General features: G+C 36.9%; 3 protein-coding genes and 1 long non-coding RNA gene across 6 annotated transcripts in view; 3 read left to right on the top strand and 1 right to left on the bottom strand.

The window, feature by feature from the left end:
* The window catches only part of LOC140755632 (uncharacterized), a 224,412-nt gene that overhangs the window by 151,618 nt on the left and 48,975 nt on the right, over window positions 1-23,819 (top strand). The window lies entirely within an intron of this gene.
* LOC140755535 (uncharacterized) lies at window positions 1,147-4,827 on the top strand. Its single transcript, XR_012103789.1, has 3 exons — window positions 1,147-1,282; window positions 2,475-2,505; window positions 3,710-4,827. It is a non-coding gene; the product is annotated as an uncharacterized LOC140755535 (long non-coding RNA).
* Window positions 8,643-9,140, bottom strand: LOC140755332 (uncharacterized). The gene has a single exon (XM_073090527.1). The coding sequence runs from the start codon at window positions 9,138-9,140 to the stop codon at window positions 8,643-8,645; it is 498 nt and encodes a 165-aa protein (XP_072946628.1).
* On the top strand, window positions 12,694-18,940 carry LOC140755633 (uncharacterized). 3 transcript variants are annotated; one of them, XM_073090937.1, is made up of 3 exons: window positions 12,694-12,738; window positions 15,442-15,475; window positions 17,881-18,940. In XM_073090937.1, exons 1-3 carry the CDS (start codon window positions 12,709-12,711, stop codon window positions 18,357-18,359), a joined length of 543 nt encoding a protein of 180 aa, XP_072947038.1. In that variant the 5' UTR covers window positions 12,694-12,708; the 3' UTR covers window positions 18,360-18,940. The 3 variants fall into 3 exon arrangements, with proteins under 3 accessions (XP_072947038.1, XP_072947039.1, XP_072947040.1); XM_073090938.1 differs by lacking the exon at window positions 12,694-12,738 and adding an exon at window positions 15,309-15,347; XM_073090939.1 differs by lacking the exons at window positions 12,694-12,738; window positions 15,442-15,475 and adding an exon at window positions 17,119-17,258.

The following is a 23,819-nucleotide window of genomic DNA, read 5'->3' as shown; positions in this document are numbered from 1 at the left end:
CCATCGGCGGCAGTAGCTACTTACTATCAGATCGACCGCATGTCCGTTTGCTATTTTATAAAAAACTATGTCCAAACGGCAATACTACTAACGTCAGCTAAAGTACATTCTTGTTTGTTCCTGCCATTACATCGTCAACTCATTACTATCCCTCTGCTGGGCATGGCTTTCATAATGAGAAGGATTAGGCCATAGTCCACCGCGCTGGCCAAGTGCGTATTGGTAGACTTCACACTTGACGACCTGCGTGGTGGAGCGGTCACCATACCTGTCTGACGCAAAGGGTACCGGGTTCGATTCCCAGCCATACAGACAGATGAATTTAGATCTGTTCTGAGTCTGGATGTTTGTGTATTCGTCTATGTGTCGGTCCATGACACCCACGACACAGGGTATCCTAGTATGGGGCTGTGAGTGTAGAGAGCGTTTACTTTTGAGAACTTTTTTTATAGATCTAGCAGGTATAGTCCGCGCCAAACTGCTAGTCCGCTCCGAATATAGAAACGAGTCGCATCGCAATAGCAAATTACATTTATTAGCGGGATAAAGGCAGCGCTGGACCCGAGGCACTCTTCCACTGCCAGATCTCACGGGTACATAGGTGCGTTAGTGTGTCCTTATGTTACGGAGTATATGCTAACTAAAACGCGCAACAACTTCAGAGCGGACTAAAAATTTGGCGAAGACTATCATCATCATCATCAACCCATTACTGTCCCACTGCTGGGCCCGAGTCTCCTCTCAGAATGAGAAGGATTAGGCCATAGTCCACCGCGCTGGCCAAGTGCGTATCGGTAGACTTCACATACCTTTAAGATTCTCTCAGGTATGCAGGTTTCCTCACGATGTTTTCCTTCACTGTTTAAGCAAGTGATAATTAATTTCTAATACGCACATAAATTTGAAAATCAGAGGTGCGTGCCTGGGATTTGAACCTCGGACCCCTCGATCGAGAGGCCGCGTTTCTTAACCACTAGGCTATCACTGCTAGGCGCAGACTCTACTTACATAAAACTATTATTATTAAAACACACGCATTCGCTCTGACTATTTATTTACATTGTTTATTGACAAGAAAATATAAAAACTTGTTTAAATATTATTTAATGGGACAATGTAGGCAATGACGTAATTAGATGAAGAAGCCATTTATGCAATTGCATTATTGCAATTATTTACACAGTAACTCTATTGTTTATTGCAGTATATAACACGCTAATACATATTTATTTCACATAATATTGCAAATATGAAGCTTACGTTCACCTTTCTACTGCTGTTGGTAAGTGCATCTTCTTTATTTCTAATTAGAAACTCGTTAATTTTTGTACTACTTTCTGGATATGTCGCCTCATGATCCGCTGTTTTTAATTTATTTCAATCTACTTCATTTTATTTAAGAGTTAAAGCCTAGTGGTTAAGAAACTCGGCCTCTCGATCGAGGGGTCCGTGGTTCAAATCCCAGGCGCCGCTGATTTTCCAAAGTTGTTATAAATTAATCATGACGAGAGATTTATTACAAAAAAATCTCAATTGGTGAAGTCTATCAATACGCACCTATCCAGCGAGGTGGACTATGGCCTAATCCTTCTCACTCTGAGAGGAGACCCGTGCCCCGCAGTGGGACAGTAATGGGTTGATGATGATGATGTATGGACCGTGGTAAGGAAACTAATCGCGTATATTAAAATGTCTCACTTCCACGATTACTTTAAAATCGAGAAATGTCTCCTGTTTAACACGTTGTAACATATGGTTACAATGGAAGTACCACCGCCACGCATAGATTAGTAAAGATACTTCGCCGCCTTGAAATTGAATGAAGCCACAAACGGCTTATTAGTAAGTTCTTTTTTTAATTCTTGACAAATAAAAACATTTTCAGAGAAAATTTACGAATAAATAAATAATACTGCGTAATTTATATAATAAATAAATAATTATTTGAAATATTTTAGGGACATTTTAGCACGGAGACGTGGCAAAACTTTTTTACGCAACTATTTCAATTCTCAAAACTGGGTACATTTTTTTGTTAGGAGTGAGTAATCTTTACTTATCTATGCCGCCACGTTCAACATTTACGACTACTCCTACAGCGCTTCCGTGGACCGCATCGGAACTAAAATTACGCTGTAAAACTTTAAAAACGGAACTATAACGGTATTAAAATTAAATTAAAAATGTAAAAATAAATTGCATATATTTATATTTATAAAACTAAATGTCGTTATAATTGACTATTCAGTTTTATTAAACTCATAAAGCGAAATTTTAGTTCCGATAAAGTCCACGGGAGCGCTGTATGAGCGAATTCGTAAACGTTGAACGTTTTCGAGCAAACGTAAAAACTCGTACCATGATCCCTCACTAGATGGCACTACACGCAAATCATACAATTTCTTTTTGATGTATCACAAAAATGTTATTGGTTATAGTTATAGTTTTTAATCTATTATATTTTCCTTCTACAGTGCATTGTTTCCTTCATTGGAGCGGCACCTAGTAAGTATTTTTAATATTTTGGTATATAAGTCTATAATCTAAGTCTATAAGTCTTACAAATATAAAAAAAAATCTCAAAGATATGTGACATCTACCAATACGCACTTGGCCAGCGCGGTGGACTATGGCCTAATCCTTTTCATTCTGAGAGGAGCAGCAGTGGGACAATATTGGGTTGATGATGATTTTACATATATAATAACAGATGGCGTTACATGTTATCTTGATGTACCTAACGCCATCTTTTTACACGCTTTATATTAGCTTCACTTTTATGTTTGTCAGTGAGTAACTCCGTTTCAGTAGAAAGAGATCAACATACATCCGTATCTTACCCTGCATGTATGAAAGAATGAAATAGGATACTTTTCTACTTTTTAGTTGATTTTATCATAAAAGCGTGTTTTTTATTTTTTTGAACTATATTTATTATTCAACTGATAGAATAAATGGTCTTATTATAATAACTGAAATATATGTCAGTTTTTTATGAATTACGACAAAAAATATAAATTCTTACGTGCTTACTTGTAGAAGCGCTTTTTTATTTGTTATCTAAGGAGGTTTAACTAAAAAAAACTGAAAACTACGCTTTTATAGATAATTAAACTAAAAAGCAATAATTGTTGCAATCTACCGTGCAGCAACTTTGCCACGAACTTTCTCTAGGCGCTCGAAAACCGCCTCGAAAATTCTTAATCCTGATGATCCTGATAAGGACAATGGGAAAAAAATATTAAAATCGTGTATTGTCATTCGTGTATGTCTTGATAATTGTTCAAAATTTTGATTAGAGAGTTTTCCAAGTGAGTAGAGAGTTCAAAGATTCCGTAATCAAGCTAATAAAATCGTGGAAAAGGTTGGAAAATCGTTAAAATAATTTACGTTTTTCATCTTTTTAATAAGCATATGCTTCAGTATTTAAATAGTAACAGTAGTTTAGTCCGCATAAAACTGCTAGTCCGCTCTGAATATAAAAATGAATCGCGTCGCCATAGCAAATTGTATGACTACACCTGCTCGGAACAACTTCAGAGAGGACTAGCAGTTTGGCGCGGACTATAAGTAGTTACTAATTGATATTTATTTAAATAGTCACTTGTTGTATTATCACCCAATTTCGCAACAAATATATGAATTATTAATTGTTGATTTGATTTTTTTATTATTTTGAAATATTCTAAACGTTTTTTTTTTGTTACAGCTGGTAAGTACATACCTGGGAACCATACATCGCCCACCGTGTTCATTCCATTCCGATTCCACATATTTGGATGGGACTCCAAAGAACCAAATTCCATTCACTTCAAAATTTTGAATAAATTCTGAATTTCAAAATTCAACAATGAAAGGTGGTAGAACATTTATAGATTCGAGATCAACATCAAGTATAAATTAAAAGCGACTTTATGGTCATTTCTTTCGCTTTGAGCTACTTTTGGTAGCAAATTAACGTTTTAGTAGGTATATATTTTTTTATAATATAGCAGTAGCAGACGAGCATGCAGTCCACCTGATGGTAAGTGGCTACTGCCGCCCATGGACATCTGCAATCAACCCCAGATAGGATCAGATATTTCTACCTAAGGTCGGCCACAGATGTGCCGCTACCCATGAGGACTAAGCTGGAACGCCTCGGAAAAGTCTGTCTCCCTTACCACACCCTTCAAACCGGAACACAGCAGCGCTTAACACTGCTGTTAGTAGTCAGAAATAGGTGTGGCGGTGGTGCCGCCGGAGTCAAATTGTAAAAAACCAACATCATTTAGTTATTTAGACTTATGAACAAGATTACATGTTTGACTATGATTAAATACTAAATTTCAATACCAACGTACATTTTTTATTTATTATATTTTATTATTCAGGTTAGGTTTCGTTTTCAGTTCTGCCGGCACTCTCGGAGTGCACCCCGTATTTTTTTGTATAACTTTAATTTGTTCCTAGCTTGCATGTTCCACAAACCGAAACCGAAACCGTGCCACCCGAAACCAGAACCAAAACCATGTCACCCAGAACCAGAACCGTGTAAGCCGGAACCAAAACCATGTGACTGTGGCTGCGACTAGTTCCCCAGGGAGCTACTTTAGCACCACACTTCTTTATGCTTCATATTTGTTATCCGATAAAGTTATTTATTCATAAAACTATTTCCTATTAGCAATAACACAGCAATTGTATTCAATTTATAACTAATAACGATTATTATTGACTTATTTTTAACTTTCATTGTCGAGATTTTGATGCATATGTATTTTTAATGGAAGGTTTTATGTGTCGGTGTTATCGTAAATTATATTATTGAATTTTACCAAAAAATAATGTGTTTTCTTACCTAGCTCCTATACCTATACAACAATCGTAGTTTTAGCGTCGCAATTGTTCATTATAACATCTTTAAGTAATCCAGATAGGATTAAAGCGGTCGTATTCTCTGTAGTTCGCCTCCGGCAGCACCACAGCCACACCTACTTTTGCCTAATACCAGCAGTGTTAAGCGCTGCTGTATTCTGGTTTGAAGATTGTGGTAAGGGCGACATACTTTTCCCAAAATTCCAGCTTAATCCTCAGGGTAGCGGCGGAGCAGCCGACCTCAAGTAGGAAACTAATCTTATCTATTGATTACGGATGTCCATGGGCGGCAGTAGTCACTTATAGTCCGCGTAAAGATGATAATCCGCTCTGAATTTTTTTTTTTTTTTTTTATTTTATTTTTATTTGGGAAACATACAATATTCAATACACACAGTAACTTTCACATAGACATAACAAAAATCAGCAAAGTTTCCACTAATATGTAATACATAAAGTTTGGAGAAGGTAATTAACATAATAAAATACAATACAAGTAAATAATAACTAAAAAGGTAAAATAATTCAAAATACATATACAAGTAAATAATCACTAAAAAGTAAATTATTACATAATTACATAATACATTTTTCGAGGGTCTGTTTCAGTTCCCGCTTGTATGCGAGTATTGAACAGTTAAATATGTCCAATTCTTGTACATGTTTGTTGTAAAAGTTACAGGAACGATATATAAAATTATTACTTGTATATTTCTTTTTACACAACGGTCCGTGAAACAAACTTCTACAACGAGAATGAATTCGGGGGCATCTCAAACCAATAGTGCTAAGTATGAAGGGGGATTCGATATAATTATTTAATATTTTGTATAAAAACATTTGGTCTCTCTCAATTCGTCTAAGTGTAAGGGGTGTTAGCACTGGCACATTGTTAAATCTAAACTTAAGATGTTTTAAATATAAATTAAAAACTCTGTCTAATTTGTTTACCTGATCCTTGTACTGCGGGTTCCATACGACAGACCCATACTCAAGCAGAGGTCTGACGTATGAGTCAAATAGGTGCGAAAGTGTTGAACTTAATTTAAAATCTCGACTAATTCTTAAAACAAAACCAAGCATGCGGTGGGCTTTGGATATGATATAATTTAAATGTTCATTAAATGTCAGCTTGCTGTCCAAGATTATACCTAAGTCTTTGTTTTCAGTTACACGAGTTACAGAGACATGGTTGATGTTATATTCAAATTTTACATAATTTCGATTTCTGGTAAAAGTTATTATGTTGCACTTCTTAACATTTAGCTCCAAATAGTTATTTTTACAATATATTATAAATTTATTCAGGTCATTTTGTAACTTAATGCAGTCAGAGAGATTCTTAATTGTTTTAAAAATTTTCATGTCGTCTGCATACAATAAAATATTGGAATGATTAAATATGTTGATTATGTCATTAATAAATAAATTAAAAAGGAGAGGAGCAAGATGTGAGCCCTGAGGCAAACCGGATGAGACAGGAAGAAAAGATGAACAAAACCCTTTAATTGCCACGGCTTGGCTTCGCTCGCGCAGATACGAAGCAATCCAGCGTAGGAGATCTCCGTGTATACCGATTGATTCCAATTTGCGTACCAAGACCGAGACCTGACTTTATCGAACGCCTTCGAGTAATCGGTATATATAGCATCCATCTGAAAACCACTTTCCATGGCGGAGGTAACTAGATGCACAAATTCACACACATTGCTCTCTGTTGATTTTTTACTTATAAATCCATGCTGTTGATCAATAATTATAGGCTTTAAAATTGGATAGATACTGTCATATATAATCTTTTCAAACAATTTTGCTATTGAATTAAGTTTTGAAATAGGTCTATAATTTGCAATGTTTTGTTTATCACCATTTTTATATAACGGAGTTACATAAGATTGTTTCCAAATCTGAGGCATCTTGCCGGTCTTTAAAGATAAATCGAACAGGATGAACAAAGGTAAAGATAAGGTTTTGTGACATTTTTTCAGAAAGATTGGTGGTAAATTATCTGGGCCTGATCCCTTGTTTATGTCTAAGTCCTTTAAATACTTATCTACAGTCTCTACTGAAAATTGAATGGAGCTAATGAGTGTACAAGTAGAAATGGTATTGCAATCGGACATCTGCGTGGCGTCTAAATCAGATTCAAAGACAGAGTGAAAGCATTTGTTGAATAACTCACAAATCTCTTGTGTGTCGTTAGATGACACATTATTAAAAGTCATTTTTGCTGGCAAACCTGAGCAAGCCTTTTTAGATTTCACGAAAGACCAAAAAAATTTACTATTACGTTTAATATTAGACTCTGCCTTGAAAGTGAAATTGTCATAACACATTTGCTGTACACGCTTTTCCCGTTCACGTAATAATTGAAACGTAACATAATCGCTATTTCTGCCATATATTTTCCACTTTTTATGGAATTTTAATTTTTCTTTAGTAATTTTTATTAAGGCTCTAGTGTACCAAATAGGAAAACGGTTTTCACTTTTAATATATTTACTTGGAACATTTCTTGCAATGATGTCATAAATAATATCATAGAATTTTTTTACACATAGATCTATATCGTTTGAACATAATATGTGGTGCCACTCAATTTTAGACAAAATATTATTAATTATATTATAATCTGCTATATGATACAGGCGAACTGATCGGGGTTTAGATGGCAAAGGGTGCTTACGACGAGACTGTAAACTTATATCTAAAGCTGGATGATGACTATCTTCAGTGACTAATGGTCTATCACAGTGTATTACTTCACAAATACACCCACTTATAACAAGATCTAGTTGCTTTTTATTAGCGTTTGGAATATGATTAAACTGATTAAAGTTACTGATCGATAAAAAGTTACATAACAAATTAACTGATACGTCGCTATTGCAATAATAATTTAAAGGAAGATTTGTATGCGGACACCATTTTGCGTTTGAAATGTTAAAATCACCGAGTATTATATAGTCATCATCTGGTTGATTCAGAAATATATCAGTAACATAATCAATAAATTCACGCAATGCGTTTCCATGACTCTTATTTTGTGGAAAATACCCGCAGAAAATATGAAGGTTATGAGATGCATTACCAGAGAGTACTACCTCAATAGCTTCCGCGAATGCATTACTAAAGGGTATGAAAGATGAACTGTAAACACTAAATTCTCTGCGTATGGCTACTAACACACCCCCACCCAGCTTATCACCACGAGCGCAGTAATCGCGATCACATCTATATACTATATACCGATCATCGAAAAGTTCCGAGTCATATATACCAGGTAAAAGCCAAGTTTCTGTTAGACAGATAACGTCATAGTTATTTAACAGAAGGTTGCGATAGAAAGCACTGGTCTTGGTACGTAATCCGCGTACATTTTGATAATAAATAGAAAGATTATTATGTGACGCCATTGTTAACATAAGTGTATTTGTTACATAAACCCATTGACCGCCCCAGTGCATAAACACAAGTAATATCGTAAGATGAGACAAACATTCTATACATGTTGAAAGAACATAATGCAAGCATAAATCCCCGAGATGTGATATTTTTCAAATAAGATATGGTATTCGTTATTAAACGATATAAACATGCACAATAAGTTTCTACTTTTAGTACTGAGATACGCCCAAACAAGTAATAAAGACTTAAAAGTAATACAAAACAATTAATGAATGGAGTATTCAAAATAAAGAGACTTAAATAGGTTATTGACAACAATATGAAAAAAACCAATAAATGACGATCATCAGGCATGTTTGTTAGATAAAATGCCTCTTTTATTTTATTTTGTTTAAATCTTGTTTGCTTGAAATAACTATAACTGGACTCATATCATTCCGTCGGGCAAATATAGTACATTTTTTGACCCAGACATACGCATATTGTTTTTCTCTGGCTATTGACTTAGCTTGACGTAATAGTGCTTTATTTGAGCTGGTCAAATGGTCATTAAAGTAGATATAGTTATCACACGTTGCATAGCCTATGTCACTTGCTTTTAATTTAAGCTTTCTTGCTTCTGATAAGAAATCATCTTTCTTATATCGTGCTAAGAAACGCACTATTATAGGTTTAACTTGTTTAGGATCCGAATTTTTAGGAGATACTCTAGTTATGAAATCAATGTCCGACGTTGGGTTTATTGTGCAATTGGTGCGCTCTGAGATAGTGGTAAGAATATGAAATAGATTTTCATTCTTCTTTTCAGGGATTCCATATATCTCAATATTGGATCGCCGCGACCATTGCTCACTGTTATTGTTCTGATTTTCCATATTTGCAATGGATATTTTAAGTGGATTTAAATCTTCGGATACCTTTTTATAAGCTTTTAGGTCTGTCTCGACTTTATCGATCCGTTTCGTTAAATTTTCAAATTGTTCATTAAATAAACATAGAGAGTCTTTGATATTAATAATTTCGTCTTTAATTGGCTTAAGCTCTTCAGATAATATACTGCGGACGAAAGACCTCATGTCATCCCTCAATAAGCCAATCTGAGTCTTCACTATGTTATTTATCATCTCTGTGGTGACACCACAATCCGGTAATGAGTGCGTAGGAGGTGATACTGTGCTAGAGCCGCCGCGTTGCACCGTGATGTTATCCGAACAATGTTGCTGTCGCGTTGAACTCCGAATTGGAGTATTATCATTTTTAGCTTGTTTGGGTTGCTTTAAAGAACATTCAGGACAGGTCCATGATTTTTTGAACTCGGATGAAATAGATTTTTTATCTGTCGGAAATAAACATTGTATGTGATAACAATGTTTACATTTGATGCATGTAAGGTAGCCGGATGCTCCATCAGAGGTACTTTTGCAACATTCAAATTTCATTTTATTTATTATTGTCTGTTCTTTAATTTGTCTTTATTTCACTTCCCTGTCTTATTTCTTCCGTTTTCTTCCTTTCCCTTTTCTTTTTTCTTTTTCTTTTTTTTTCTTTTTCCTTTAATAAATTTATTTCTTAACACAAGAGAAAAAAAAAAAAAAGAAAAAAAAAAAAAAAAAAAATTAGTCTCTTGAGATTTGAACCTCGAGTCTCTCCGGCGCGAGCGCAGTTATACTCGTAACTATTACGCTCCGCGCCACTCGTAGCTTACTCAAGCTTGCGAAATAACGATATCGTAGACACAAGAGTTCTTTAACGGGTGAAGTTTTTGTAAGGAATATCGAGTAATTGCAAAACTCTTAATGCACTGCACTGTACTACCCACAATGATTTGTTTAATTTGCACTTTTAGTACTATGAATGATCGAAATTTGTAATAAATTAAGTATTGTAGTCAAAGATTTTAAGCACATTCAGTTCAGTTAATAATTGTTAGCTTGTAGCAAAAAATTCACAACAACACACTCTGTTTACACTTGGTTAATTAAATTAAATGTTACGAACAATGTGAAACGACCCTACTCCGAACGAACGCTTGACGTAACTGTATATAGAAATAATATACTGTATATAGAAATAATAAACTGTAATATAGAAATGAATCGCGTCGCCGTAGCAAATTATATGACTACACCTGCTCGCAACAACTTCAGAGCGGACTAGCAGTTTGGTGCGGACTATACCGGTGGACTGCATGCTGGTCTGCTACTCCTTTATGAAAAAAAATATATAAATGAAAATACTTCCTACGCACGCGCCATTAAGAACTTCGTACATTTATACATGAAATTATGAAGGTGGTAGAACCCTTTGTGGTTCGACTCCGGCGGCACCACCGCCACACCTATTTCTCCCTCATAACAGCAGTGTTAGGCGCTGCTGTGTCCCGTTTTGAAGGGTGTGGTAAGGGAGACATACTTTTCCGAGGCGTTCCAGCTTAGTCCTCTGGGGTAGCGGAGCATCTGTGACCGACCTAGGTAGGAATATCTAATCCTATGTGTGGTTGATTACAGATGTCCATGGGCGACAGTGGCCACTTACCGGTGATGCATGCTCGTCTGCTACTCCTATTAGCTAAAATAGAAATAAAACCATTGCCTACGCAAGCGCCATTAAAACTTCGTACAATTATACATGAAATATATTACTTCATGCTTCAATTAACTAGCCATACATCTCAAATATTTGCAAAATAAATGTCGCATGGAAACAGTGCTGCCAACTTGAGCCCGTTATTAATAATTAATCTATCATCTACCAGATCATGCAAATCTTTATCAGAAAAATATGAAATCCTAACAGATGTCCATGGGCGGCAGTAGCCACTTACCATCAGGTGGACTGCATGTTCGACTGCTACTCTTATATTAAAAACTTGCTTTGTTAGTTCGTATGTGAGGAACAGCAGTGATAGATAGTGGTTAGAAAACGCGGCCTCTCGATCGAGGGGTCCGAGGTTCAAATCCCAGGCAAGCACCTCTGATTTTCAAATTTATGTGCGTATTAGAAATTAATTATCACTTGCTTAGACGGTGAAGGAAAACATCGTGAGGAAACCTGCATACCTGAGAGATTTATAAAAAAAATCTTAAAGGCATGTGAAGTCCAATACGCACTTGGCCAGCGCGGTGGACTATGGCCTAATCCTTCTCATTTTGAGAGGAGACCCGTGCCCAGCAGTGGGACAGTAATGGGTTGATGATGATGATGATGATGAATGAAATTTGTTAAATGTAATTTTCACTTATTTAAGACAACTACAGATAATTATACATTTTGGATAATTATTTGTTTGCTGCGCTTGCAGAGACAATGGATCCATGGTCATCTGACATGAAGAAATTAATGTCAGATATGTAGACCAGACTTGTCCTCGCTTCTGGTGACCAAAGAGCTGGCGGCTGCTTCGCCCAAAGATTGAGCCTAGCAGTGCAGCAAGGGAACGCCGCCAGCGTTTTAGGAACCATGCCTCACACGGGTATTTTAGATGGTTTGTTTTATTTATAGTGATTATTTTCCCCCTTTTTTGTAGATATGTACATAAATATAGGTATTGTAAATATGTTTTTTTTATGAATAATGTGATGTGGATATATAAAACTTTGTTGCAAGGGTTCTACCACCTTCCAAGATGCTAAAAAAGGTCGTCAGAACATCTGTAATTAACCCCAGGTGAGATTAAGATGAACTTAAGTTTGGTCACAGAATTGAAGGAGTATTGAAAGTGGTAGGACCCTTTGTGGTTCGACTCCGGCGGCACCACCGCCACACCTATTTCTGTCATAACAGCAGTGTTAGGCGCTGCTGTGTTCTGGTTTGAGGAGTGTGGTAAGGGAGACATACTTTTCCGATGCCTTCCAGGTTAGTCCTCAGGGGTTGCGGCGTATTTGTGGCCGACCTCAGGTAGGAATGTCTAATCCTATCTGGGGTTGATTACGGATGTCCATGGGCGGCAGTTGCCACTTACCATCAGGTGGACTGCATGCTCGTCTGCTACTCTTATATTATAAAAAAAAAATTGTTTGGGTCCCCCCCCTAGGATCGGTATCTAGGGGTGGACTGCCCCTTCCGTGCTCCCCTTAATCCGGTAGAGGGCCATGGGCAGTAGCTTATAGTCGCGAAACTGCTAGTCCGCTCTGAATATAGAAATGAATCGCGTCGCCATAGCAAATTGTATGACTACTCACTCGCAACAACTTCAGAGCGGACTAGCAGTCGCGCGCACTATACCATCACAATTTCTCGTTTTCTTCAATAATAAAATGATAAAGTTGGCTACATTGGGGCCAAAAGCGTATCTACGTAATTTCCCAAACAATATGCATATTCTATTTACACAAGTTTCCGTAGGCATTGTTGTAAAATTCGGTATAAAATGAGAAAAATATATTCAGAAGCTTCATTGTTTGTTATTGCATTTAAAACACCAGTTGTAATAACGTCATTACCATGAAATTGACTATTTTTTGTGTTATTTTGGTGAGTAATACTTATCCTACTTTCCGTTTATCTTGTTCTTGTGGTCCCGGGACCAGCTACGGTATCCCCTGCCTGTCGTAAGAGGCGACTAAAAGGGGCTTCCGGGGTTGCCGGCGGCAAGAGTGGGAGCTCGAACCGTCCAGCAAGCATCCCCGGGAAGAACGGCGGTGTGTATGACCGCATACCGTCGTACACTCCACAAGGAGGTTGAAGGTGGTAGAAACCTTTGTGGTTCGACTCCGGCGGCACCACCGTCACACCTATTTCTACCTAATAACAGCAGTGTCTCGCTGCTGTGTTCCGGTTTGAAGGGTGTGGTAAGGGAGACAGACTTTTCCGAGGCGTTTCAGCTTAGTCCTCAGGGGTAGCGGCGCATCTGTGGCCGAACTCAGGTAGGAATATCTAATCCTATCTGGGGTGATTACAGATGTCCATGGGCGGCAGTAGCCACTTACCATCAGGTGGACTGCATGCTCGTCTGCTACTCTTACATTATAAAAAAAGGAGAGCGAGTTGCGTGGTCATCTGGGCGGAGCCCGACGGGGCAACGCGCTAAGAGGACTCCGGTTGCGTTCCATCGGAGATCCCGGAGTTCTCCACCAAGCGCTGAGGATGATAGTCGCTCCCACGGAGTTGGATACCTTTTGAAGGTTTCCCCTCGTGAAGAAAAGGCTCCGTTTATCTACAGACATTGAACGTGTCATGTCAGACAGCCCGCGTTCTTTGAAACCCCTCTATCAAAATTCTCTAATGTAGTTTTGTAAAATTACTAGAAAAAAGTTATAATCGGAAATTCGTTTCGAAATTTTGAATTATTTATGTTATTAACTTTGATTTTACAACAAAAATTTATAGACCAAAGTTGTTCATAATTGAATTTGAGACCATAATTATTCCAACAGACCACCTTAACGGTCAATTATATTGTACAATATTATTAACCGTTCAGAGTTAATATTGAAAATTGCGCAATGATTAACCGAAAGCTTGAGCGAGTTTAATTTTTATTGCACCATATTTTTCCATTGCATCGTGTAGGGTCAGTATTGCGCAGTATTTTTAGCACACGGGCTCAATACTATTCTCCGACTGAACACGAAAAAATTGTGCAGTTCGTAGTATTGTGCAATGTAATTGCTCGTTTGGATTCAGAACGCCTTTCAATCTTATTGGACAATAAAAAGTATTGTACAATGATATTGTAAATCTAAGGGCCGCCCATAGATTAGTAAAGATTACTCACTCCTAACAAGAAAATGTACCCAGTTATGAGAATTGAAATAGTTGCGTAAAAAAGTTTTGCCACGTCTCCGTGCTAAAATGTCCCTAAAATATTTGAAATAATTATTTATTTATTACTTATATATATTACGTAAATTACGCAGTATTAGTAATTTATTCGTAAATTTTCTCTAAAAATGTTTTTATTTGTCAAGAATTCAAAAAAATAACTTACTAATAAGCTGTTTGTGGCTTCATTCAATTTCAAGGCGGCGAAGTATCTTTACTAATCTATGGGGCCGCCTAACAAATTTTACGGCGTGATAGACCGCGAAAACGATTTGCATATCATTTCAAGATGGCGGCCGAGAAACAAGAATTACGACGCCACAAATTAGGATTAGGAGTTATACGTGTTTATAACAGTGTCATTTAATGGATATTTTTAACTTAACTCAGAGCTTATAATATCCAAAATATTGGCATATGATTAATAGAAACTTCGATAGTACTTATACGAGATGCGCGTATAGTGTGACGCCATCTAGTATCGAATAGCGGAAGCTTGCCAAAGTCAGATTAATAAAGATTACTCGCTCCTATAGTCGCCACAATTTAATAGGCCCATTTTGACACATGCCATCGCTAGGTTCTAAGCATGTGACATACAAATCGATAACCAAAGAAACCGATTTTTACGACATATCTATAACAACCGCTCATCGTATTGTATAGATTACTTAATATTTTATAAACAGAATATTTATTTAATATCTTTCTAATTCATCTAAATTTTTAATAAGAAAGGAGAAAAGAAAATAAATTCTAGTGTAATTTAAAAATGTAATAATTGAAAGATTAAATAAAGCATCGCTGGTAAACTGTATTTTTTTTTCGTTTTATCATTCACTAAGCAACAGTGTTACGATTTTATTGTTGTTATGATGAAAAAGGTATAAATAATTAGTTATTGGTAATTATAAGTTTCGATTATTTGAAAGTTAATCGATTATGGTTTTTTCCGAATGCTTTGAAGCCGCAAGCTGTCACGTGGTCGTAAACTGCCTACTAAAAACTTAGTTTAAAACATTTATGACATTAGAATGGCATGTGTCAAAATGGGCCTATTAAATTGTGACGACTATAACAAGAAAATGTTATTTGACAATTGTCACTGTCAATTATTTTCGTGTTTGAAAAATATTAAAAAAATGTAGTTTTAGATCATTTACGAATGAAACGATATTTCTTCGCACTTTTTCTTCGGTTTCGTGTCTTAACTGCGCATGTCGGCATTGTTCTGCGTAAATTACAATGACAGCCATTAAACGGCTGACAGAATTGCCAGCTGTTTAAGTCATTTAATGGCTTCCTTCAATTACAATGCGGTGAGATATCTATACTTATCTATGGCCAAAGTAAATTGATGTTAATTAATACTTAAGATAATTTAATAAATATATTTTATTATTTTCTTTTCAGTGCTGCTTCGCAGTTTCAGTGCATTGTCAGCCAAGTAAGATTATTTTCACATATTTTATTACATTTAACTATCTTTACATATAAATTGTGCTAGTTTTTACCACGCTTTTATTAACTTGACCTGTATGTATGTAACGGAAACTTTGACCTCGATTTTTACCCACTTCGAACGGTCCGATTAATTTAAATTTAAAATTTTGAACACTTATCAAGAATGACAATACACGATTTTAATAATTTTATCCCCTCTCATGAGGATCGTCAGGATTGACTATTTCTTTGTGCGATTTTAGCGTGGTTTTTGGTTTTTAAACTATAATTACTTTTAAACAAAAGAGTTGCGTAACAAATAAATTTAAAATGTATTCAATTGCGCCAAGAACGGGTCATTAAATCCGTCCATTTTGTGGGTTCCAGGTTCGATGTACGGCTTAAATAGATATAATTGATATATATAGCTCTGTTTTGAGCATGTCTGTTTGTATATTCTTGTCGCGATACATAAAAACTTACTTCGTGAGTAAAAGTGTAAGAAACATTATTTAAACTATTTATTCAAAATATTATTTAAATTATTTTCAATATATTTTTATTACCTTGAAGAAGCAAAATGTGGTGTGGTCATTATCGTCTACAGATAGGTACCTATAACAAGCTAATTAAAGACAAGGGGCCTACCACCATCATTGAAAAACCATCATAGTTCAGCAAAGTTTTATTTACTCCTTAAAACAGTAAAATATTCCGTCATACACAGTTGAACAAACTTAAACCCTTATTCATTTTTCGCTTATCCATTGTATAAAACCAACTGAGACTATCATATTTTGCTTAAACAGTTAAATTTCCTGCAAAAAAAGGAACAGTATGATTAAAATAATATTGTTTTAAGAGATGGTAGTAACCCCCTAGGTTCTACCTGAAGCTGATCACATGTGCCACGTGCGCACTAAGCCGGTCCTCATATGTAAGACAGTACACACCCACACACTGACAGAACTGCTTCACGATAGATATAGTTCCAACGATGGTCGTACCACTGTCTTAACAGCAGTGTTAAGCGCTGCTGTGTTCTGGTTTGAAGGATGTGGTAAGGGAGACATACTTTTCTGAGACGTTCTAGCTTAGTTACCAGGGGTAGCAACGTGTGATCGGCTTCAGGTAGAACCAGCTCTATATGGAGTTGTACACATGTCCATACCACAGTGACCAATGGCTTGAGGGTGGTAGACCTCTATGTGGTTCGACTCCGGCGGCACCACCGCCACACCTATTTCTGTTATAACAGCAGTGTTAAGCGCTGCTGTGTTCTGGTTTGAAGGGTGTGGTAAGGGAGACATACTTTTCCGAGGCATTCCAACTCAAGAGTAGTTCCATCTCAGGTAGGAATCTAATCTTATCTGGGGTTGATTACGTGTCCATACGGCAGCAGCCACTTACCATCAGGTGGACTGCATGCTCGTCTGCTACTCCTATATTATAAAATCTTTCAAACTCTACTGCAATTAAGCAAGCATCACAAATTCACATTATTTCTAATGTATTAATAATAAATTCTTATACTTGTTACAGTTGGCCTCGGTAAGTATTTTCTTTCATACAATTTTGTTACAATAAAATCATTCATTATAAGAAATATTTTTAAGTAAATATTTTTTTTTCAAGTAAACTATTGTCTAAATCCATCAGATTTGATCTTAAAAAACAAAAAAATGCATTTTTAATTAAATTTTATAAAGTGACAAAAATTTAAACATTTTGTTTAGTTCATTTAATAATTTAAAATGTTTTCTTTATGATTTCAGGTGATTTCTTTAGTAAGTAGCTTTTACCAATATTTATACCACTACTTACCCCCTAAGCGGACGATATTTATAAAATCCATTTTATTCATTACTAGTAGAGCCCGCAGCTTCGCCCGCGCTTAAAAAAATACATGACATGTACCTTCATTGGAATGACAGTGGCGCCATCTGTCGAAAATTGGTCGTACCAATTCAGAAACCTTCGTGGGCTCATGCACAACAACTTTGCTAAAGATCATCACAATATCAAATGCATAGTTTACGATTTTATCAAGGACATACAGACAAACATTCATTAATATATATATATAGATCTATAGTTCGCGCCAAACTGTTAGTCCGCTCTGAAGCTGTTGCGCACAGGTATAGTTAGTATATACCTCCACTTACCTGATATACACAATAAATAAATTAGACGGTAATGCAGTCCGCATTACCGTCTAATTTATTTATTTATTTTATTTATTTATTTTATTGGTCTAATTAGAACGGCCGAGGCCACTTACACTAACTAGACAGATCTAACATACAGACATCTCACAGAACTCCAAGCATACAGACATGATCAGCTTCCAGTCATCAGCAAGCTAATAATCCCACATTATTAAAAAAAACACCTTACCTTTTCTTTCAGACGTATTTGGCGGTGGTAATGGAAACAAAGCCACAGCTATAGCCGGCAGCAGTGCTGACGGCATAGGCAGCACTGCGGCGGCAGCGGCGGCAGCTCAGAGCGTAGCCGACAAGGCCAACGGAAACAATCCCGCGGCAAGTAACGACAAACCCAAGGATCCCGCGGCTGGTGACAAACCCAAAGATCCCGCGGCTGGTGACAAGCCCAAAGATCCCGCGGCTGGTGACAAGCCCAAAGATCCCGCGGCTGGTGAGAAGCCCAAAGATCCCGCGGCTGGTGACAAGCCCAAAGATCCCGCGGCTGGTGACAAGCCCAAAGATCCAGCAGCAGATAAGTCGCAAGCTGTAGCTGCAGCAGCTAGCTCTGCGGAGAATGGCAAGTCGCAAGCCGCGGCTGTAGCAGCAGCTCAGAATGGTAAGGGAGATCCACCAAGTGCCCCACCCAAAAGGCCTAGCCTGTTTTCAATTTTTGGCTTTTAGTAAAAAAAGGAATTTGCGTGTCTTAAATGTTTTTTGAATGCTTAAGGCTAATACCTTTTTATGTCAAATGTGTGAAGTCCCGTCTATAGCTTCAGTAAGTTTGAAAATATGTAAATTTAAACCATAGATAAGTATAGATATGTCATCGCCTTCTAATTAAAGCAAGCCATTAAATGACTTAAACAGCTGACTTCTGTTAGCCGTTTAATGGCTGTCGTGGTGTCGCAGTTAAGACACGAAATCGAAGAAAAAGTTCGAAGAAATATCGTTTCATTCGTAAATGATCTAAAACTACATTTTTTTAATATTTTTCAAACACGAAAATAGATGACAGTGATTATTGTCAAAAGATTACATTTTCTTGTTAGGAGCGAGTAATCTTTACTAATCTATGATTTAAACAGACAAATACTTTTTTTCATTTATATGTATAAATGAGCAAATGAGATAGTAATGAAGATTAAAATGGCTGACACAATTTTGTTTGAGCCTATCTCCAGGTACTTCGTAATAGATGGCGCCACATCCTGAATCAATGCAAGTTTTCTAACATTACATAAATTACTAAATTTATGGAGTATTCATAAATTGACCAAATAAATAAAGATATTTATTTGGTCAATTTATGAATACTCATGATTTAAATAAGGATGACCAAATAAATAAAGATTACTTTGTCATAACTTAAGATTGCTTGGATAAATAAAAAATAAATATCTACTAAATTAAAATTGATTTTGAAAGAAAAACGCCTTACAAAGCGCAATTTTATTAAATGACAGCTTACCGCTACTTGTCAAGAGATGGCGCTGTACTTTGAATTGTGTACAGTTATATGACGCGACGGTTTATAGCTACTTGTCAACAGATGGCACCACACTATTTCATTTTCTTAAGTAATGCCAAAGCTTACCATATCTTATAGAAAATTGGGACGACACAATTAAAACGATAAAATGCAACGATTTAATTAATAAAATGTAAATTGTATTTTATAACAAATTGCTGTTTGTATTTTTCTAAATTTGTTTTTGTCATTAAATGCTTTCAACTTTGTTCTTTATTTCATTAAGTATATATTTACCCACACTGACTTTTTAATTTTTTTATACATTGTTTATCAGAGCAGAGTAATATAACATATAAGAGTAGCAGACGAGCATGCAGTCAGCTGAGTAAGTGGCTACTAACGCCCATGGACGTCTGTAATCAACTCCTGATAACATTAGATTCCTACATGAGGTCGGCCACAGATGCGCCGCTACCCCTGAGGACTAAGCTGGAACGCCTCGGAAAACTATGTCTTACATACCACACACTTCAAACCAGAACACAGCAGCACTACACTGCTGTTATAAAAGACATAGGTGTGACGGTGGTGCCGGAGACGAACCACAAAGGGTTTTACCATCTTAATAACATATAAATATAGTAACGAAATACGGGAACGTTCCCATACTACGTGGCCCTTTTAGGGAGGAGATGGTCCTTTAACAGGGGATGGTCTAAGGTCGTTATAGTGCCTAAAACTGCTAGTTCGCTCTGAATATAGAAATGAATCGCGTCATAGCAAATTGTATGACTACACCTGCTCGTAACAACTTCAGAGCGGACTAGCAGTTTGGCGCGGACTATACGCAGTCAATAAACAGATGTGAATAAAAGGAAATAGTACTTAAGTAGTTCTATTTTAGTAAATTAAGTTCCTGAGCGCGCCAAAATATATTTTTTAATTTTCTGTTGGTAGAAAAATGTTTAAACGATCATCATCAACCCATTACTGTCCCACTACTGGACACGGGTCTCCTCTCAGAATGAGAAGGATTAGGCCATAGTCCACCGCGCTGGACAAGTGCGTATTGGACATTGGTAGACTTCACATACCTTTGAGAACGTCTTTTGATATCTCAGGTATGCAGGTTTCCTCACAATGTTTTTCTTCACCGTTTAGCAAGTGATAATTAATTTCTAATACGCATATAACTTTGAAAAATCAGTTCAGACTCAGAATTGACCTCAGACCCCTCGATCAAGAGGCCGAGTTTCTTAACCACTAGGCTATCACTGCGTTTTTAAACCATACTTATGAATTACTACGTATCAACGTGGTCTTAGCAATTACTAGGGATGCTCACCACGGGAGGATGGGGTTAATCTTATATATAAAATTCTCGTGTCACAATGTTAGTTACCGTACTCCTCCGAAACGGCTTTACCGATTTTCATCAAATTTTATATGCATATTCAGTAGGTCTGAGAATCGGCTACTATCTATTTTTCATACCCTTAAGTGATACGGGTTGTTCACATTTAACATTTTTTTAATTATATGGCAACACAACGTTGCCGGGTCAGCTAGTAAATTGTAAAAATGTAGTTTCTAACACACAAGGTAAATTATCTATACTAATACTAGCTGACCCGGCAAACGTCGTATTGCCATATAAATAAAAAATTGTTAAGGGTGAACTACCCTTATCACTTAGGGGGATGAAAAATAGATGTTAGCCGATTCTCATAGATACCGGATAAGCACAAAAAATTTCATCAAAATCGGTCAAGCCGTTTCGGAGGAGTATGGCAACGAAAACTGTGACACGAGAATTTTATATATTAGATTATAATGAGGGAAACTTTGTTTGTTTGTTGATTGTAATGAATAGGCTCAAAAACTACTGGACCGATTTTAAAAATTCTTTCACCGTTCGAAAGCTACATTATCCACGAGTAACATAGGCTATATTTTATATGAAATATACTTGATAAATAGATTTTGAGGCGGTACAAAGTTTGCCGGGTCAGCTACTTATACTATAAAGTAGATATGTATTTCAGCATTTTTTACGTAAAACTAATAAAAGTAAAACTTCAAAGTATATCGTTCTTCACATGTATTTGGGCTATAAAACAAATTATTCGTATATTTCCGTACCGTGTATCGTGTCCTCACTACAAATATCCGAGGGACTCGTCTTATATGAAAATAATAATAATAAAGTCATTTATTCGCGGTATTTGGCTACATGCACACATAAAATAAATAATAATTAAAAAAAAACAACTAAAAACAACACGCTTTTATTGCTGATCGAACTAAAACCTAAAAAAAATCAATACATACAATAAAATAAATACAATAAAATTTAAGTTACATAACCCAAAATACATACAATAAAATATACAGTCTACCTGCTGGTATGTGGCTACTGCCGCCCATGGCCATCTGTAATCAACCCCAGATAGGATTAGATATTCCTACCTGAGGTCGGCCACAGATGCGCCGCTACTCCTGAGGACTAAGCTGGAACGCCTTGGAAAAGTCTGTCTCCCTTACCACACCCTTCAAACCAGAACACAGCAGCGCTTAACACTGTTGTCATTAGGTAGAAATAGGTGTGGCGGTGGTGCCGCCGGAATCGAACCACAAAGGGTTCTACCACCTTCAAATGTCCTAATCGTGTTTTCTCCGACATATATAATATCTTCAATGAGTTGGATAACTTTATCCCCCGTAGGTAAAATACAATAGGACAGTCCGTAATCCCGCAGTGGATATGGTAACACGAGAACAGAAAGCACATGGCCCGTGTCTGGCGCTGAAACGACCACTAACCAAGTTACACGCCCCACGATTAGATTAGCAGAATCTAAATATACTTAAATAGATTATAAAATACAGTATAGTCCCCGCCAAACTGCTAGTCCGTTTAAGGTGGTAGAACCCTTTGTGGATCGACTCCGGCGGCACCACCGCCACACCTATTTCTACCTAATAACAGCAGTGTTAGGCGCTGCTGTGTTCCGGTTTGAAGGGTGCGGTAAGGGAGACAGACTTTTCCGAGGCGTTCCAGCTTAGTCCTCAGGGGTAGCGGCGCATCTGTGGCTGACCTCAGGTAGGAATATCTTATCCTATCTGGGGTTGATTATAGATGTCCATGGGCGGCAGTAGTCACTTACCATCAGGTGGACTGCATGCTCGTCCGCTGTTCCTATATTATTTAAAAAAAAAAGTCCGCTCTGAAGTTGTTGCGAGCAGGTGTGGTCATCCAATTTGCTATGGCGACGCGATTCATTTCTATATTCAGAGCGGACTAGTAGTTTTACGCGGACTATACTAGCTTCGCTCGCGATCTGAGATCAATTACTATAGTTTTTATCTATCCGTCGTGAACAGTAGGTTTTAGTTTTTTCGGTATAAAAAGTACCCTATGCAGTGGCGGTCTTTTTTTATAATATGGGAGTAGAAAACGAAAATTTAGTCTACCTGCTTGTAACTCAATATCGTATGAAGATCTGTAATCAACACCCGATTAGATTAGATTCCTACCTGATGTCGACCATCTATCTATCTGAGGAACAAGCTTGAATCCCTCAGAAATTTACCTGTCTCCCTTACCACACTTCAAACCAGAACACAGCAGCACAACACTGCTGTTATAACAGAAATAGGTGTGGCGGTGGTGACGCCGGAGTCGAACCATAGAGGGTTCTACCACCTTTTATAATATAGAAGTAACAGACGAAAATTTAGTCTACCTGATTCTAACTCACTGTCGTATCGATCTGTAATCAACCCAAGATAGGATTAGAATTCTAACTTAGGTCGACCTGCTACCCCTGAAGATTAAGCTGGAACGTCTCGGATAAGTATGTCTCTTACCACACTTCAAACCTGAACACAGCAGCGCTACACTGCTGTTATAACAGAAATAGGTGTGGCGGTGCCGCCAGAGTCTTCAGTCTTCCTTAATCCCACTTCTGGGGTTCGCCCAATAGTGGGACAGAGGTTGTTACTATGGATATTGACGACCCGCGTGGCGGAGCGGTCACCATACCGGTCTGACGCGCAGAGGGTCTCGGGTTCGATCCCCGGCCAGACATCTAAATGATGAATTTAGGTTTCTGTTTCTAGGTCTGGGTGTTTGTGTATTTGTCTTTGTGTGTGTACATGGTACCCACGACACAGGGAATCCTAGTGAGGGCTGTGAGTGTAGAAAGCGTTATTATTATCCACAAACCTGTAATTATTATATTGTTGGGAATAAACATAGATAAGTAAAGATACTTCGCCGCCTTGAAATTGAGTGGAGCCACAAACGGCTTATTAGTAAGTTCTTTTTTTTAATTCTTGACAAATAAACACATTTTTAGAGAAAATTTACGAATAAATAACTAATACTGCGTAATTTACATAATAATTAAATAATTATTTCAAATATTTTAGGGAAATTTTTGCACGGAAACGTGGCACGACTTTTTTACGCAACTATTTCAATTCTCAAAACTGGGTACATTTTCTTGTTAGGAGTGAGTAATCTTTACTAATCTATGGGAATAAAATAAATAAAACAATTGTTACTTAGCGATAAAATTAAATATTTATTCAGCTTTCTTTGGCATAACAATTGATTCGTTTAATTAAATTTTAATAATACTACACTATAAATACAATAAAATAAT

Source organism: Epargyreus clarus, unplaced genomic scaffold (assembly GCF_041222505.1).
Source record: "Epargyreus clarus isolate Ecla_fem2 unplaced genomic scaffold, WU_Ecla_fem_2.2 ptg000033l, whole genome shotgun sequence".
In the NCBI taxonomy this organism is placed as follows: Eukaryota; Metazoa; Arthropoda; class Insecta; order Lepidoptera; family Hesperiidae; genus Epargyreus; species Epargyreus clarus.
This window is presented reverse-complemented; position numbering and strand designations above follow the sequence as displayed.